The sequence below is a fragment of the Papaver somniferum genome, chromosome 3 (genome assembly GCF_003573695.1).
Source record: "Papaver somniferum cultivar HN1 chromosome 3, ASM357369v1, whole genome shotgun sequence".
Lineage (NCBI taxonomy): Eukaryota > Viridiplantae > Streptophyta > Magnoliopsida > Ranunculales > Papaveraceae > Papaver > Papaver somniferum.
Window position 1 is genome coordinate 144,678,233 of NC_039360.1, and position 19,349 is coordinate 144,697,581.

General features: G+C 35.3%; 2 protein-coding genes across 2 annotated transcripts; both read left to right on the top strand.

Moving 5' to 3' along the window:
- Positions 1–5,657: 5,657 nt before the first annotated feature.
- Positions 5,658–7,688, top strand: LOC113360063. The gene is made up of 3 exons (XM_026603614.1): positions 5,658–5,892; positions 6,012–6,693; positions 6,740–7,688. The coding sequence occupies exons 1-3, from the start codon at positions 5,658–5,660 to the stop codon at positions 7,686–7,688; spliced, it is 1,866 nt and encodes a 621-aa protein (XP_026459399.1).
- Positions 7,689–9,386: 1,698 nt separating this feature from the next.
- Positions 9,387–9,812, top strand: LOC113360065. The gene has a single exon (XM_026603615.1). The coding sequence runs from the start codon at positions 9,387–9,389 to the stop codon at positions 9,810–9,812; it is 426 nt and encodes a 141-aa protein (XP_026459400.1).
- The last annotated feature ends 9,537 nt before the right edge of the window (positions 9,813–19,349 follow it).

Genomic DNA, 19,349 nt, shown 5'->3' on the forward strand with positions numbered 1-19,349 from the left:
TTCAATGGATAAGACCGAAAACAAATAGTGGTGTGTTGCTGCCAATCATGTGTGTGTGTTTAATGGTGTTTTTTGTGTGATTCGTGGCATTGGGGTCTTGTCTTTTGCTGGGATAAGCTTCGAAATTTGCAAGTCACAGAAACTCCGGAGCTTGGCACGTTAGAGCAATTCCTATGCCAATGTTTAAATGAACTTGGTTGTTGAGCCACGTGGATGGTCAAACAGAATTCTCCATTATGGAAAAGAAGTGAGCGATAGATGGTTAAACGCGCGACCGAATATCTAGCGCTAACGATCGAACTAAAAGCGTTGGCGCCGTTGGTAATGACGCCAGCGGCAGCATTAGCGACGCCAGTGTTTGTGGCGCGACCGCCAACGGCAACTTCTTAATGGTCACTGGAACGGCTAGTTTCGTTTTCCACCTCTATAAATACGACTCGAATTTGATCTCACAAATACACAACAATCTTTCATCCGATCAATCTTTTCTTAATTTCAATTACTTTCAATTTTCAACCATGAATTCTAATTTTGATTCTTCTGAGGAGGATATGGAGATGGATGACATGTTGTACGAAGAAGATGAAGAAATGTGTATGAAATTTTTGCATCAAATGGATGAAGATGCAGATTAAGATAGAAGAAGACGAAATTTTATGTTGCAATTACAAACCGGGATCATACCAAAGCCTTTAGAGCCATATGAAGTTGCGACTAGAAGATGGACGTGGCAGAATCGACATTTTTACCACGAAAAGTTGATGCATGATTATTTTAATCATGACCGTGTGTATTCCGATGAAGATTTTCAGCGTCGATTCCGCATGGGCCACAACTTGACGCAAAGGATTATTGCCGAACTTTGTCAGGTACAACCTTTATTTAATTATCAGTATGATGCACGACATATATGAGGCTTTAGACCCGAACAAAAGGTCACCGCGGCCCTCCGTATACTATGTTACGGGGTACCAGCGGATTCCACGGACGATTACATCCGTATTAGGAAAACAACCGCCTTTAGGTATCTCAAACTGTTTTGTGAAACAATAGTCGAGCATTTTGGTCCAATCTTTTTAGGAAAGCCTACTCAGGAAGATGTTCAAAGAATAACTTCAGAAAATACCGAGAGGGGTTTTCCAGGAATGCTAGGTAGCCTTGACTGCATGCACTGGACGTGGCATGCGTGTCCGGTAGAATGGGCAGGCCAATATAAGGGTCATTATCCAAAACCAACTGTAATTTTGGAAGCTTCAGCTACTTATGATTGTTGGTTTTGGCATGCCTTTTTTGGACTCCCGGGTTCAAATAACGATTTCAACGTTTTATATAAGTCACCATTGTTTGAAGATCTTAAGAATGGGGTCGCGACGCACTGTAATTTCACCATCAACGATCATCAATACGCTCAGGGTTATTATTCAGGCACTTGATGACCTTCCAGCAAGTATGGATTAAATTTGTTAAGCACCCTCAGAATGGTGAAACAAGTTTCATGTTGGAAGCTTGAACCTTTGTGGGATCTTTGCCACTCTTTCCGACATCTTCGTTCCACATTCGGTTTGCTTTCACCACTTCTTCTGTTGTTCCACATTTGAGTGATAATAGCTACATCTTCACTAACGGCTCCTGCAATTGTGCAAAAACGATGACACAACCCATCGACATCACGACCATGAATGTTACCGGTTTCTTCACGAAATTTTTGTAAAATCTTACCATAAAAAGTTTTTTTTTCTTGACTAATACCGTTGATATCATCTAATGTATAGAAGACATAATTTCTGCAAAGTAACTCGTCTTCATCCATCGAATACTTGGGACCACGAATTCTTGTGTTCCTTTGTAGTGATTGTTGTGTTTCTTATTGTGTTTGTGGTGTTTGTGTTTGTTGTTGTATTTGTTGTGGTGTTTGTTGTTGTGATCGTTGTTGTGAGGATGCCATATTTGTTAAAGATGAAATTTTTCTGAGAGATTGAATTGATATGAATAGTTTTGTTTGAAAAGAAAAAGAAAAGTTGAGACGGTATGGAAATTGTGTAATGTTGAGGAAGGTGTGAGTTTAAGTTTGTAGACGAAGTGAATTTATAGGGAAACGAAAGGAACAATACGGTCGGGATGGGAATAGCAGTTGGCGCTATTAGAAAGAACGCGGCGCGATTACCAAAAACGTTGGCGTCTTAGTAGTGGACGCGCAGTAGTGAAAACGCGGGCGTTTTTCGTTTTGACGCCAGCGTTAGTAGAGATGACGCGCGTCCTTACCACAGACGCGCGGTGGATGTTCCGATTCAATGTTCAAATCAACAGATTTGTTGATTTGAACACCCATTTTTCATGTTTGTTCATTCCATAGTGGGAGCAAAATGAACAAACTCTGAGTTTGTTCATTCCATAAGAACTGCTCTTAACGGAGTCGTTTCCCACCTCCTTGTTTATCCTCCCTGCTCTCAACCCCGCCACATGTTGCTCTTGAATTGGCTCTCATTTTTGAACCCTTGTAAAAATCTGGTTGTTAAGCTTAGGGGGCTGCTATATTTGTATCCAACTAGCCTAGGCTGATAAGGGGTGTCTAATGAGTGTAAGATATCTAAACTACCCTCACCTAATACTTCAACCTAAAACTAGTATTCTTATTTCATATTCATAAAACAAAACAACAAGAAATGGGGGTTGTTGTTGATTCATTATTTATCTTTATTATTTCTTCTTTATCTTTTTTTCTTCAAAAACTTCCACCGTTAATACATAATTGCATATTTAAAAGCCAATTCATCGATGATTTTTCTACATAACGACGACTGAATATAAGAAAGTACCTAGAAAACCTAATTCATCTAATACAAGACTTGCGCAACATCGAAACAATCTCTAGTTAATTTAGAAGTTGAAAAAGAATCTGAAGTTCTGAGAGATTATGATATCCAAAACTTAAGGGAATAACAAAATATAGCCAAAATTAGGTAACTTTTTCGACCCATGCATTCGATTTTGGTTTTTTTTAGTGATTTTGTTCTTCAGGAATTTTTGTTATTATGAAAATCTGCATTTACCGATGGATATTATCAGTTGATTCTATTTTAAGTTCTTCGTAGAATAAGAATATGAAGAAAAATAGGCGAATGTGAGACAAATATAATGCCAATTGTTTTTGGCTTTGTCTATCTACTTATATTATCAACATAAATCGGGAGAAGTTTTCCCCCCAGAATGGTTTTTTAAAAAAGATGAAAACCTGGATTGAAGGAGAATCGACTCTAGTACACACAAAAGTGAGGGGATTAGTTTTTCCCAGTTGCTAGAGTTCTCCCTTATATAGTCTTTCAAATCAGGGTTGCTAACAATCAAAGCTAAGATAGCTTAGTAACAAAGCAATTAATATTCACCGTTAGATGAACTCGTGATTTAAGATTCAAGCTAAGTCTGCTTAGAAAATAAGCAACAAATCTCCGCCGTTAGATGGTATTCTTAGCTTGTTACACAAAAATGAAATATACCTTCATTTAGATATGAGTAGTGACCGTACCTAAACGTGTATATCAAATTGGCTCAATTACAGTTATCCGAAGTTAGCCATATGAACACTTTCAACTTAGTCATATTCATCTAATACTCCTAGATCAAATTTGATGATCAATCAATTACGATAGATAATCAAATGAATCTAATTGTGCTTCAATACAGTTGTTCAATAGTTCATTATCTCGTAGAAATATTCATGAACAACTTGAAGTAAAATCGGTTTGATTTGTTGTTGTACAAAATACTTATACATGAATCAATTCATGAACATAATGCCACGGTTTTCAAAGTAAATTTGCATACCTAAAATCATTAATCGTTCCAAGGACATTGATATGCAAACTGAGTTCGCAAAAGAACCTGTGTTCAAGAGTATGAAAATCATATTATACCGATTTCAGAAGTTAACCATTGTGTTCGCAAATTGGGTACGCGAACAACAACTCTGGAACTTGGCTTAGTCAAGCCGTTCGCAAACTCGGTTCACGAACAACCGTTCCGGACCCAACTCAGGTAAACGTGTTCACATACTAGGTACGCAGACGAGAGTTCCAGACTTTTTCCAGGTAAATCTGTTCGCATACTAGGTACGCAAACAAGAGTTCTGGACCTAAATCTTCACAATACAGTTCGCATACTAGGTATACATATCGTGTTGTATCCAGACATTGGTAATCGTTCTAAACTCTTATTTCAAGCATTGAAACATCCTTAGAAGACGACAATAGTAATGTCACACATACCATTAGCTTCAAGTATTTTTCAAGTGATTAAATGATCAATACGAAACTTCCCGAGTTAACATCAAATGACTGTCTCACATAAATCATATAAGAAGTTCAAGGTAATTTTCACATGATCGTCTTGACTTCTTATTTAGTTTTCAACAAATAAATTGTTTATCACTAAAATCGTCAAGTAGATGATGAACTTAATCTAAGCTTATGGAAGCTTTCAACTTGTATTTCGAGAAATAGATATACGAGATAAACTCAGCTCGAAATTTCAAATGCGTATAAACACAAAGTCTATATAGCTATATGACTTAGTCTCATTAGAAGATATAATAGAATAGACTTTTAAGGATCGGTCACCAACTCGTTGAAATTTTTTTCTTCTCCATTACCATTTTCCTTTGATTCTGTGCACAATAATTGCAGAACTCAAGTATTTTTTGTTTCAATCTTTCAGTAATGGGTATTAATTAGTTCTATTACAATTAATAATATGGATTCTCAGGAGAAACTTGATGATACTGCTAGGGTTTCATCTCTTATTGATTTTCTGCTTGGAAGTTTTCACTAATTGGAAGATTAGATTTTCTTCGTGTTAATTTGTTGATGTTACTGTTATTTTGAAAATTAATGGAAACTGGTTGGATCTTGTCAGTTGATTCCGCTTGGAAAAGGTTTCTTCACAATCAGGTTATCAAATAAAGAAGATAAACAACATATCAAATCAGGAACATGAGAAGTACATGATCAAATTTTAAGAATTAGGAATTGGATGCCAAATTTCAGACCAGAAAGTCAGCGTGCATCCTTAGCTCTGGTTTGGGTACAATATCCAGGATTAAGTTTAGAATATTGGGATCAAAAAACTTCGTTTCATATTAGTGGTGCTATTGGAAATCCTGTTAAGGTTGACGAAGCAACTTTGAAGTATGCAAGTGGTTATTCTGCAAGGGTTTTGGTTGAGATTGATCTAGCAAAGAAGATACCAAACAAGCTCTGGATTCTTACTAAATATGGTGGATTCTCTCAATGTATAATTCTTAATAAAGTGCCAAAGTTTTGTGGTGGTTGTAAAATTATTGGTCACTTAAAATCTGAATGTAGAGCAAAGAAGCCACAAGCTGAAGTCACTCCTGTCAAAATAATAGAAACTCCAAAGATTATTGCTAAACCAGTTATGGAGCCTTATGCTAAACCAGTTATGGAGCCTTTTGATATTTGTCAAACACCAGTAACACAAATTCTTTTGAACAAAGAGGTCATTCATAGTACTAAAAATGATGTTCAGATATCAGCAAATAAATTTAGTCCTCTGCAGGAAGAAACTGAAGAAGACATTGAACAAATAATTATGGAAAATGATCCAGGGTAGCTAATTTGGATCCTGCTAAAGTATTGAATATTATGGAAGACAATTATGTGGAAAAGAGTGTTGTGAAATATGTGAATGGTATAATTGTTAATGTATCTGCTGAGAGATTTCCAGTTACTTCTTGGTCAAGAATAGTTCAAAAACCATCAACTGCTAAGAATAATGCTTATGCCAGTACTACAATTCCAATGGAGGGGTCTACTCCTCATGTAACAACTACTCAAGCTCCAATTAAGTACAATTTTAGAAAAAATCCTGGGAAAGGAGGTACCAAACACCTCCAATCCAAACCATGTAAGTCCTTTTTTGGAATTTAAGGGGCCTTAAAAGAGTTAGGGCTCAAAATAAACTTTGGTCATTAGTTAATCAATTTTCTCCTTCATTAGTTTGGGTAGCTGAACCAAAAGTAACTTGTAATGCTTCTTTTTGCAATAAACTGAATTTACCTGGTATGCAATGCATGGTAATTCACAATTCTGTTTCTAATAAAAAAGATAATTTATGGCTTTTCTGGAATAAATCTTTGCCAACTCTTTCAGTAGTTTTTATGTCTAGTCAGATGGTAACTGTTAATGTAGGAGGTACTCTAGTCTCTGGTGTTCATGCTCATGTTGGAATTGTTCAAAGAAGGTTCCTCTGGTCTGAGATGCAATTAATTAGTGAAATTAAACTTCCTTGGTTGATTCTTGGTGATTTTAATGCCATACTTTCTTCTAAAGAAAAATGTGGAGGGGGGTCACCAAATAGAAGATTTATGATGGATTTTAATGAGTGTGTCAACAAATGTGAACTGCTGCAAGCTCCAAAAACTGGTTTAGCTTATTCTTGGTCAAATTGTCAACATGGTAATAAAAGAACTTTATGCAACTTCGATAGAGCCATGTTTAATCAAATGTGGCTTCAAAAATACTCAGATTGGGGATATACAGTTGGATTGAGGGTGGTATCTGATCATTCTCCTTTATTGGGTGGTAGTGCAAGTATCCCAAAACCTGCTAATGTTCCTTTTAGATTTCAACAAATGTGGTTATCTCATCCGCAGTTCATGGAAGCTGTAAGTAAATGCTGGTCAGAGTATGTAGTAGGAGATCCTGCTTTTGTATTTCAAAAAAAGCTTAAAAAAATTGAAACAAGCATTACAAGATTGGAACTGGAATGTTTTTGGCAATATTCATGTTCAAATAAACGATGCTGAAAAGAAGATGCAAGAAGCTATGAAAGAATCAGATAATAACCCTTTTGATGACACAATTCTAAATAAATTGGTGGATGCTCAAAATGAGTATAATTCCAAAGAAGTACAACTAAATACATTGTTGAGGCATAAGGCTAGAGTTAAGTGGGTTAAAGAAGGAGCTGCAAATACCAATTTCTTTCATACTTCACTTAAAATAAGGCAAGCAAGAAATTATATTAGTGAAATTGAAGATACAAATGGCAATATCATCTCAGACCAAAAGCAAATTGCTGAAATCTTAATTCAGCACTTTGAGAAGAAATTTGAATTTCATGAAGTTGAGCATGTAGATTCCTTACTGGATGCCATTCCTTCTGTAATTACTAAAGAAGATCAAGAAATGCTAGATGTGATTCCTAGTGAAAAAGAAATTAAGGCAACTTTGTTTAACATGGATCCTAACAGCTCCCCAGGTCCTGATGGTTTTTCAGGTTGCTTCTACAAATCTTGTTGGCACATAATCCATAAGGATATTGTTCAAGTAATTCAGTTATGCTGGAAAAGAAGGTTTATCCCAAAAGGTTTGAATTCTAATTTTCTTGTTTTACTTCCTAAATCTGAAGGTGCAAAAAATCCTAACCACTTCAGACCTATAGGCCTTAGTAATGTGAGCTTCAAAATCTTCACAAAAATCATTAGAACTAGAATGAGTTCACTTATGTCCAAATTGGTATCTTCACAACAAGTTGCTTATATCAAAGGTAGATGCATTCAGGAACAAATTGTGCTTGCTTCTGAACTTGTTAATGAAATGAAAAAGAAAAGAAGAGGTGAAAATATTGGATTAAAACTAGATATCTCACAGGCTTATGATTCTGTTAGATGAGAGTTCTTGTTTCAACTGTTAAGCAAATATGGATTTTCTAATTCTTGGTGTGAATGGATTCATACTCTATTCAAATTTTCTACAATGTCTGTAATCAATGGTGGACCAAATGGATTCTTCTCAGTAGGCAGAGGACTAAGGCAGGGAGATCCAATATTTCCAATCTTGTTTGTACTGATGGAAGATGTATTGAGTAGAAGAATAAGTCAACTGGTGCAAAATGATTCAATACTTCCTATGGTTATTAGAAAAGGTATACATCCAACTCATTTATTCTTTGCTGATGATGTCTTTTTATTCTGGAATGGAGCAAAAAAGAGTTTAGAAAACTTGCTAAAGTTATTGGAAGACTATCAAAAAGGTAAAAGACAAATCATTAACAGAGTTAAAATCAAACTATTTGTGGATGGTACTTCTAATTTCAGGAAACAACTCATAATAACTATAATGCAAATGGATCTGAGTACTTTTCCTGGTAAATATATGGGGATAATTCTGCATTCTGGTAGAGTTAAAGTATCTAATGCATAGCCTATGGTTGAAATGATCCAGAAGAAGCTTGTTGCATGGAAGGGGAGATTGCTTTTGTTTCAAGACAGGTTAACCCTTATCAAATCAGTTCTCTGTAGTATACCTATTTACAATATGGCTGTATGCAGATGGCCTGCTTCAGTAATCAAAAATTGTGAAAAAATCATTAGAAATTTTCTATGGTCTGGAGATGGGGAAACCAGAAAATATACTACACTCTCTTGGAAGCAAGTTTGTACTCCACTCTGTGAAGGGGGATTGGGGATTCAAAGACTTCAAGTAATTAATCAAGCTCTATTGATGAAGTTAATGTGGAAAATTATAAATTCAAATGAAGAATGGGCATTGTTTATCAAAGCAAAGTATAAAGATAAAAATGAGCAGTGGAGTGCTATCTGGAAAACGTCTTCAATTTGGTCTGTCTTAAAATGGGCTTGGGAAGCCTTACATGAAGACATTAGATGGTGTGTGGGTAATGGCAAAGAAATCTCCCTTTGGTTTGATACTTGGACAAGAAATTCTTCTCTAATTGAGAAAATTGGTTTTACTTCTTATGTTAAAAATAATTTACAAATGAAAGTTGTTGATATTCTTAATGATGGTAAATAGAGCATACATGTAGAAATCCAATCTTTCTTAACAGACTTTCCTGACATTGGAGGAGGAGAGGATGAATTAATTTGGAGCTGTGAGTTAAAAGGAGAATTTACTACTACATCGGCAATCAACAAAATAAGAAGCAAGATGCCTATGTTAAAATGGACAAAATAAATCTGGAATTACTTCCTTCATCCAAGTACAGCCAGTAATGCATGGAAAATTATACATGGGATATATATTGATGATGAAACAATGGTTAAAAAGGGTTATGATATGGTTTTAAGATGTTGCATATGTGAAGAACATCAAGATAGCATGCATCATTTTCTTTGGGAGTGTAAATTCATTGTTAATATCTGGTAATGGCTGTGCTATGTTTTTGATCTTGCTGCTCCAAAATCTTTTGATGACATATGGAAAGGAACAAATAACAACATCCCATTGATAAAAGAAGTGTGGATTACTGCCTGTTGTTCAGTATTGAAAGAGCTTTGGTTTGCCAAAAACAGAAGACTGTTTGATGAAGTAAAGTCAAATGTTCTGCAATTTAAAAGTAAAATAAAAAATATGGTGTTTGAAGGAGGTCTCAGAATAAAATGTAACAAATGGGACCAGCATTATGATATGCAGGTAATCTTCTTTTTTAATCTTGGTCCAAGAAAGATTAAGTTTCAAAATATCAAAATTTGTCACCGGTCTCCACCTTGCCCTAGTACATTTTTGTTTTACTGTGATGGTGCTTCAGTTGGTAATCCAGGAGCAGCAGGTTTTGGGGTTGTTGTAAGAGATCATAATTGTCAGGTAATAGGTACTCTAACTGGAGGTCTGGGAATTGCAACCAATTACATTGTGGAAGTGTATGATGTTGCATGTGTTGTGGAATTGGCAGTGATGTGGAAAATGCGGCATATTATTCTTAATTCTGATTCAAAGACTGTGATAACTGAATTTGCAAGGAAAAGTTCCATGGTTCATCAGGATGAGGTGGAATAAGGCAATAAAGTGCATCATGTCAGTTCAGTTTAATCATTGCTTTAGAGAGGTGAATTTCTCGGCTGATGCAGTGGCTAAGAAAGGAACTCAATTACAGGCAGGTGAAAGACAAATTTATATGGGAAGACCAACTTTACTGGCAAGAATTGAGCTTCCTGACACTGCATACTACAAATTCTACTAAAAAGTCTGTAATCTAAAACTTTCATTTATGTTGATTAGAATTAGGCCTTACGTGCCTTTTTATTTTGGACCTTAATTTTGCTACCTTCATTATCTTGTAATTTGTATCAATTTTCAAAATTAATAAAAGTTATGTGATTCAGGAAAAAAAAAAAAGAAAAAAAAGAATAGACTTCTGAGTGATATATAAGTTTTAGTCTCCACATACCTTTTGTTGATGAAAATCCTCCAAGCTCCTCAGTAGATCTTCTTTTTCAATCAGTGAACGTCGTGAAGTCTAATGCTCGACTACACACTTTTATCCTAATCCGAGACATATCTATAAGTATACTAGAAATCAAGTATATAGTTTTGATCAACTAAACTTGACAAACAAGCTTGAGATAGCAACGCTTGCGAGTTCGACCGATCAATGCTCTAACAATCTCCCCATTTGTCAATTTTAGTGACAAAACTATCAATACATATGGATTACAAAATAAATAAAATTTTGTATCTTCTGATCCATCATGCTTGATTTCCTTGTTTCTTCAAATTTTCTTGAATTCTTCGTTACTCCAAACTCCGGCGATTCTGAACATGTTCAAATCAGCATCATTGTTGTTGAAGATCCGTAGCAATAAAAATAAGAAAGCAGATGTTCTCAATCATTGTTATTTGGTGTCATAATATTATTCTCTAACTCAAAGTCCAATTGTATCACAACTTTGAAATAATATTAGAGTGATATGTATCACTCTCCCTTAGTCAATACTTCCATCTTATAATGGAATCCACTTCCCCTTACATAATGATCCGTAAACCATATGTATGTATTGTGAACAACTAAATAATTCTCCACCTTTTTGTCAATATAAATTGTCAAAGGTACGAAAACTTACGAGTTCATAATGAATTCACAAAAGATGTTTCATAACTAAATGAAAACATATCAACTTTCTTTAGATGCAATCACATGGTCGAAACTTAGTGCATTCTTCAAGGAGTATATTAAGATACAAGTTAACCCCTATAAATTCCACAACCTCTCTCCCCACAAAGATATGGAAATTAAACACAAGTTCATTTAAGAACTCTCCCCCATTTGATGTCATTCCCAAGAGAACAACACGAGCGACCTTATTTTTATGAGAAAATAAGGATTTCTTTGGACACTAACAAATCACATGGATTTGTATCCAGCAAAACCTCAATTAAATCAATCACAAGAAAAACTCATAGATTGATTTAACCGGAAACACTCAACATAAGAAAAAACTTATGGAGCAAATACAATACTTTCACATAAAGTTGGATCAGGAAAAGATCAATACTGCGGAATTTTTCTTCTCAACAAGTTCATTCTATTTTTCATCAATATATGCATAAAGACACAATAAACTTAACTTGAGAGCACATGGGATAATAGCATAGTTCACGAACGTAAAACCACATATATCTCATAACACATTGCAATATATAAAATCAAATAGATTAAATACTGCAAAAATAATCTTCCAAACAACTTGGAAATATCTATGCCATACCAAACCCTAGTTATCCTTCTTAACATAAGAATAAATTCTCACAAGAAGTTTCCTAGACAACGACATTATTTCTTCAAACCTAATCATTTAAGAACCTTAAACACAAATCAAGATACGTATACATGAATGACAATTGAAAGACAAAGATAATGCAAAAAGAATGAGGTCACTCCAAGTTTAGACGAAGAAGTTATGGCCAAAACAAGTTTATCGAATATCGACGTCTACATGCTAGTATGCATACTAGGTTGAAAAAGCGGGGTACAACAACCTCACCCAATATTTCGGTTAGCAATCCGTATGGGCTAACTCTAATATACTTTTAACAGAATCAACTAGACAGTCGGACTCAATCTTAATAAAAAGTATATCAAGGAGTTAATATCTCTATCTCTCGATTTGATCTATACTCAAACAAATAGAAATCTGTGAGTCTTTATCAAATACAAGAGATATAAACTTGGATGGTATCAAAGACCAATATCCAAGGATCAATCAATTTCCAATCCACAACCAAAGGTTGGATTTCACAATTGATCGATACAACGCACAACCTGTGATATTTCAATTATATAACAAAATATAATGCGGAATAGAAATAACACAGACACCAGAAGTTTTGTTAACGAGGAAACCGCAAATGCAGAAAAACCCCGGGACCTAGTCCAGATTGAACACCACACTGTACTAAGCCGCTACAGACATTAGCCTACTACAAACTAACTTCGGTCTGGATTGTAGTTGAACTCTAATCAATCTCAAACTGATTCAAGGTACAGTTGCGCTTCTTACGTCTCTGATCCCAGAATGATACTACGCACTTGATTCCCTTTGTTGATCTCACCCACAACTAAGAGTTACTACGACCCAAAGTCGAGGACTTTAATAAACAAATTTGTATCACACAGAAAAGTCTACGATAATAGATAAATCTGTCTCCCACAAATAAACCTATGAGTTTTGTTCCGTCTTTTGATAAATCTAGGTGAACAGGAACTAATTGATAACCCGAACTTATATTCTCGAAGAACAGCCTAGTATTATCAATCACCTCACAATAATCTTAATCGTATGGTAGCGAAACAAGATATTGTGGAATCACAAACGATGAGACGAAGATGTTTGTGATTTCTTTTTATCTTGCCCTATCGGAGATATAATCTCAAGTCAATTATTCAATTGAACTCGCACAATAGAAAATAGCAAGATTAGATCGCTCAACTACAAGAGAAGTAGTTTTGTCTGGCTTCACAATCCCAATGAAGTCTTTCAGTCGTTAACCTACAAGGCCTCGAGAAGAAACCTAAGGTTAAAGGAGAATCGACTCTAGCAAAACCAACTAGTATCACACAAGAGGTGTGGGGATTAGTTTTTCCAGTTACTAGATGTCTCCTTTATATAGTTTTCAAATCAGGGTTTGCAATCCAAGTTACCTTGGTAACAAAGCATTCAATATTCACTGTTAGATGAAAAACCTGATTTAACCAAGCTAATATCTTTCAACTGTTAGATCGAAACTTCGCTTGTCACACACAAATGAAATGTATTCATTTAAGTTTGAGTAACCGTTCCTAAACGTGTACACTTAGTTGGTTCACAAATAATTAACCAATGGTTAGCCATATGAGCGCTTTCATATTAACCGTATTCATCTTTCTCATAACTAGTTCAAATGACTCATAAGAACTAGTTGAAGAGTTGTTCAATTGCTTAGGTCTTTATTCATAGACACAATTGAAACAAAATCGGTTTGATCCATTTGAATCAATTCATGAACAATATACCCACGGTTTGCAAAGATTGCATTCTTTATAATTTATTGTTTTAAGTTCATGAACTACCGATTTGAGAAATAACCAGCTTGGGTACACGTACGTGTATGCGTACCTTAGCTACCGGATTTGAGTTTACAAACTCAACAGAAATTTTCGGTTCGAAAACTTCCGTGGGTACGCATACGAGTATGCGAACCTAAGGTGACTAGTTTACTAATTTGCAAACTACAAACTCAACAGAAATTTTTGGTTGGAAAACTTCTGATGGTACGCGTACCCAACCTGTCTCCTTCACCAATACCGTATGCACACACTTGGTTTACGGCACATGGATTTATACACTAATGTGCGAACACACTATATATGCTTATATCCATAGTTAGTAATCTCAAGTCTACATTTCAATCATTGAAACATTCTTCTATAATATTGCAGCAATCGTTATTCACAACTATCACCATCAAAGCTATTTTCAAGATTGAAACGTCATCATGACTTTCGTCACGGGTAAAGATGAAAGTGGTTAAAGCAAAAGCTTACCAACACATATTTCGAGAAAATGATAGGCGAGTAAACTCCGCTCGAAATATCAAATGTGTATGTATGAAAACTATCATACTTATACGACTACTGTCTCAAGAGTAGGAGATAAAGTATACTTTTGACTGATAGATAAGTTCAAGTCTCCACATACCTTTTTAGTCGGATAGAGTTCCACTAGTTCCTCGAGTAGTTCTTCGTCTTCGTAAGATGATCGCCATGGAGTCTGGAGCTCAACTACACTTAACTATCCTAGACCGAGACTTAGTCATAAGTAAACTATAAATCAAGACATATAGTTTTGATCACTAATATTGACAAACATGCTTGAGATAGCGACGCATGCGAGTTCAACCAAGCAATGCTCTAACAATCTCCCCCTTTGTCAATTTTAGTGATAAAACTATCAATATATATGGATTAAAAAATAGATAAAACTTTGTAGCTTCTCGTCCACATGCTTGATATCCTTGGTGCTTCAACATTACTCAAAAACTTCGTCTTTTCCAAGTACTCGCATGATTCCATAGATGTTCAGCATCATAGTTGTTGAAGTTCCGTAGCCATAACAATGAGAAAACAAAAGCTCTCGATCATTGTTATACAATGTCATAGTATTATTACACTGCATCAAAGTTCTTATATCACAACTTTGACAACAATACTATGGTGATATGTATCACTCCCCCTTAGTCAATACTTCGTATCAACATAAAAACCACTCCCTCTTACATAATGATCCGAAAACCATATGTATTTGTAGTGTGAACTACATATTAATTCTCCCCCTTTTTGTCAATAAAATTGGCAAAGGTACGAAAACGGGATCCTAATGAAATTTTCATGGAGGCACTTCAAGAACAAAGAAAAGTACATATCAACTTTGTTTAGATGCAACCATAAAGTCTAAGCTAAATGCATTCATCACGGAGTTTATAAAGATACAAGATAACTCCTCAAATATTCCACAGCCGCACTCCCCACAAAGATATGGAAATTAAACGCAAGTTCAAAAGAACTCTCCCCCATTTGATGTCATTCCCGAAGGAACAACAAGAGTGACCTTACTTTTACGAGAAAAGAAGGATTTCTTTGGACACCAAAAACCACAAAATGATTTTGTATCCAAAAATCTCAATTAAACTAACCACAAGAGAACCCATGATTAATTTAATCGGAATACACAACAAAAATAACCACAAACGAGTCTATGATTAGTTTAGTTGGAAATGCCCATATAAGAAGACTTATGGAGCCGCACAGTATATACATAAAATATGGATCGGGGAAGATCAATACTGCGGAATATACAAGGATTCATTCAATTTTCCATCACTATTTGCACAATGACATATAATAGACATAATCCTCGTGAACAAAAGATTTTAACCTATCTTCCATCAAATAATTGACATAATAGGCTTAACTTTTGTTTGTCAAAAGTTCATCGTTCTTGTATCAATACATGCATATCATATAAACGAGATAACTTTTGACAACGTATCTGTGCTTCTTATGGTACTAACACATGTAGCAATTTTAATTGAAAGAAAAGATCATTCAAATCTAAACATGCAAGTTATTACAGCCAATAAAATAGCAGTTAAAAGTAGTTCCACATAAGAAGTTTAACAGATAACAATAAATTTTCACATGAATCATTCTCTCCTCCCATAAAAGTCTCTGGCAATCTCATATATTTTCTCGATTAGATTTGGATTTTCTGCTTTAGCATATTCCAACTGTTTTTTCATACAGTCTACTTCATTCTGAAGGCGAAAAAGTTCAGAGTTTGCAGCTGTGGCAGAACTTGTTGGAGTACTAGTTGATTGCCTCATCTTGTTGACGCTTGACTGACTTAGAACCTTTGGACTACCATTCTCAGTCCCAATGGGAGTAATGTTGAAGTGACTGCAAATCCTTGAAATGAGGCAAGGAAAACCTGGAGTTTTACTTGGAGTCTGTTTCACGCTTATCATCTGATTGACAATAACTCCACAGAAATCGATGTCTCTTTCTTTAACAATATAACAGATGAATTCAGCCAGAGATCTAATCCAGAGATTGTTGTCAACAGTGCTGGGAATCATATTGGCCACAATGAGCTTTGCAGCAACTTTAAGAAACAAACTAGCACCTCCAACGTAGATTTTACCATCTCTCCAGGAGACATCTTTATTAAAAAGACGACTTGACATCACTTGTGGCGTCAATCTTTCATTCTCAAGAGGAGGAAATCGAGCATTACCAACATGAGACAAATCCAGCAAGTAAGCAATAACCTATCGATCCACAGTGAAATAGACACCTCGTACTACAATTTTAAACATGCAATTGACTGGGTCTGTATCATGGATATTGGCATAAAATTGAGCAGTCATCTCAGCATAGGCAGTTCCTAATGGTTTGTGAATAATAATACCCCAGCAATGTTTTTTGAAAAAATCAGATAAACCAGGTACATCAATTTCTAACTTATCATAATATCTTTCACAGATAGGTTGTTTATTCTTGTACTCCAAATAAAGTGCACGAGCAGCAGGGTTAACAAACCTAGTACAAATACTTGAATCATAGAAGGACTCATCCCTAGTTTGTCGCCTTGAGCTTCCAACATGTCTTGTTCTTTTATAAGCCATTGTTGAGTGTGAAATTACAAGAATGAGTTAGGAGACTTACTTGGTTCGTGAACAGTTTCTAATGGCAGAGATGCAAACGGTTGACAACCACAAAAACCCTTCTTAACCAAAAGTACGCGAGCTTCTCCTGATTTCAATGACACAAGCCAATATCAATTTAATTAAGAGACGAAGAATCGATGAAGCTAGAGGTGAGTGAACTATTTGGTTTATCCTTCGTTTACAAACTGGAGAGGCGAGGAAGAAGGGTGAAAGAATCAAAGTGATTCTTTTTCTCTTTTATATGTCGAGTGAACCATTTTGACACGTTCGAGAACTAGATTAGTTCATGAGACGGTTCTGGTTCAAAGTATGTGAACCACTCGTGTGCAAGCCAAGGGCTCGTTTGGTACAAACAAGGAGCAATAGCTCAACATTCATTTGTTTTGAATCAATTTTTGTAGAAACAAAAATTGTTCTTGCACAACATGACACCAAAAAATAGCTTATTTCTAACAGTTTTTACAACTCACAGTATTGAGAGAAACCCAAGGAACTGTTTTTTATAAGTTTTTCAAAGAACATCCAGAGAGCACAAGAAAAAAATGTGTTTCTGATTTTTTATTTTACACTTTACAAAAAACAGTTTCTGGAGGTAATTTTCAGTATCGTACAGGGAAACTCTTTTGATAAAAAGAGACATCCTAATCTCTTCATAAGAAGGGACAATACTATTATTTGTATCAGGAATTGACCAATGAATTGATTCATGTTTAGAGGTGGTACAGTCGGAGGACTTAGACTTAAACTCTTCTTGTAAACCGCTAAGTTTGCTAAAACTAATTGGATTACACAGAGGAGGAGCATTGCTCTCACTGATTAATAAATCAATGACAACTTCAGCATGAATATTATTCATCATAACTTGATTTATCCTATCAAGAGATTCTTGTTCTTTCTGGAGAAATAAATCAACATCAGAAGTTAAGTTTTCAAGTTTCTTTTCAATTCCTGGAAAAGCTTCAAGGGGTTTTAAACCTGGTGGAGGTTTAGACAAAATTTCTTCCACATATTTAATTAAATCAGACATGGAAGAGAATTCTGGAATCCCTGGATCTGGTGGTGCATTTATTGAGATAACACTTCTGTCCATATAGTCAGATTGCTACAAACATAGACTTCTGAGGTCTTAAACGTGTTTGTCGGCTCTGATACCAATTGAAAAAGCGGGGTACAATAACCTCATCCAATATTTCGATTAGAAATATGTATGGACTAACTCTAATATACTTTTAAGAGAATCAACTAGACATTCAGACTCAATCTTAATAAAAAAAGTATATCAAGGAGTTAATATCTCTATATCTCGATATGATCTATACTCAAACAAATAGAAATCTGTGAGTCTTTATCAAAAACAAGAGATATAAACTTGGATGGTACCAAAGACCAATATCCAAGGATCAGTCAATTTCCAATCCACAACCAAAGGTTGGATTTTACAATTGATCGATACAACGCACAACATGTGATATTTCAATTGTATAACAAAATATAATGCGGAATAGAAATAACACAGACACCAGAAGTTTTGTTAACGAGGAAACCAAAAATGCAGAAAAACCCCGGGACCTAGTCTGGATTGAACACCACACTGTATTAACCCGCTACAGATACTAACCTACTTCAGAGTCGTTAACCTACAGGGTCTCGAGAAGAAACCTAAGGTTAAAGGAGAACCGACTCTAGCAAAACCAACTAGTATCACACAAGAGGTGTGGGGATTAGTTTTTCCAGTTTCTAGATGTCTCCTTTATATAGTTTTCAAATCAGGGTTTGCAATCCAAGTTACATTGGTAACAAAGCATTCAATATTCACCGTTAGATGAAAAACCTGATTTAACCAAGCTAATATGTTTCAACCGTTAGATCGAAACTTAGCTTGTCACACACAAATAAAATGTATTCATTTAGGTTTGAGTAACCGTACCTAAACGTGTACACTTAGTTGGTTCACAAATAGTTAACCATTGGTTAGCCATATGAGCACTTTCATATTAACCGTATTCATCTTTCTCATAACTAGTTCAAATGAATCATAAGAACTAGTTGAAGAGTTTTTCAATTGCTTATGTCTTTATTCATAGACACAATTGAAACAAAATCAGTTTGACCCATTTGAATCAATTCATGAACAATATACCCACGGTTTGCAAAGATTGCATTCCTTATAATTTATTGTTTTAAGTTCATGAACTACCGATTTGAGAAATAATCAGCTTGGGTACGCGTATGGGTATGTGTACCTTAGCTACCGGATTTGAGTTTACAAACTCAGCAGAAATTTCGGTTCGAAAACTTCCGTGGGTACGCGTACGGGTATGCGTACCTAAGGTGACTGGTTTACTAGTTTGCAAACTACAAACTCAGCAGAAGATTCGGTTGGAAAACTTCCGCTGGTACGCGTACCCAACCTGTCTCCTTCACCAATACCGTATGCACACATATGCACACACTTGGTTTCCGACACATGGATTTATACACTAATGTGCGAACACACTATATATGCATCCATAGTTAGTAATCTCAAGTCTACATTTCAATCATTGAAACATTCTTCTATAATATTGCAGCAATCGTTATTCACAACTATCGCCATCAAAGTTATTTTCAAGATTGAAACGTCATCATGACTTTCGTCACGGGTAAAGATGAAAGTGGTTAAAGCAAAAGCTTACCAACACATATTTCGAGAAACGATAGGCGAGTAAACTTGGCTCGAAATATCAAATGTGTTTGTATGAAAACTATCATACTTATACGAATATTTTCTCAAGAGTAGGAGATAGAGTAGAATTTTGAGTGACAGATAAGTTCAAGTCTCCACATACCTTT

Excerpts from the sequence above, each read along its gene's own strand:
- LOC113360065 (XM_026603615.1), top strand. The coding sequence starts at position 9,387 with ATGGTGTTTGAAGGAGGTCTCAGAATAAAATGTAACAAATGGGACCAG.
- LOC113360063 (XM_026603614.1), top strand. The coding sequence starts at position 5,658 with ATGGAAGACAATTATGTGGAAAAGAGTGTTGTGAAATATGTGAATGGT. Across the intron at positions 5,893-6,011 it reads AAAAAATCCTGGGAAAGGAG|TTTGGGTAGCTGAACCAAAA; the intron begins GTACCAAACACC and ends CTCCTTCATTAG. Across the intron at positions 6,694-6,739 it reads GAAGCTGTAAGTAAATGCTG|CTTAAAAAAATTGAAACAAG; the intron begins GTCAGAGTATGT and ends TTTCAAAAAAAG.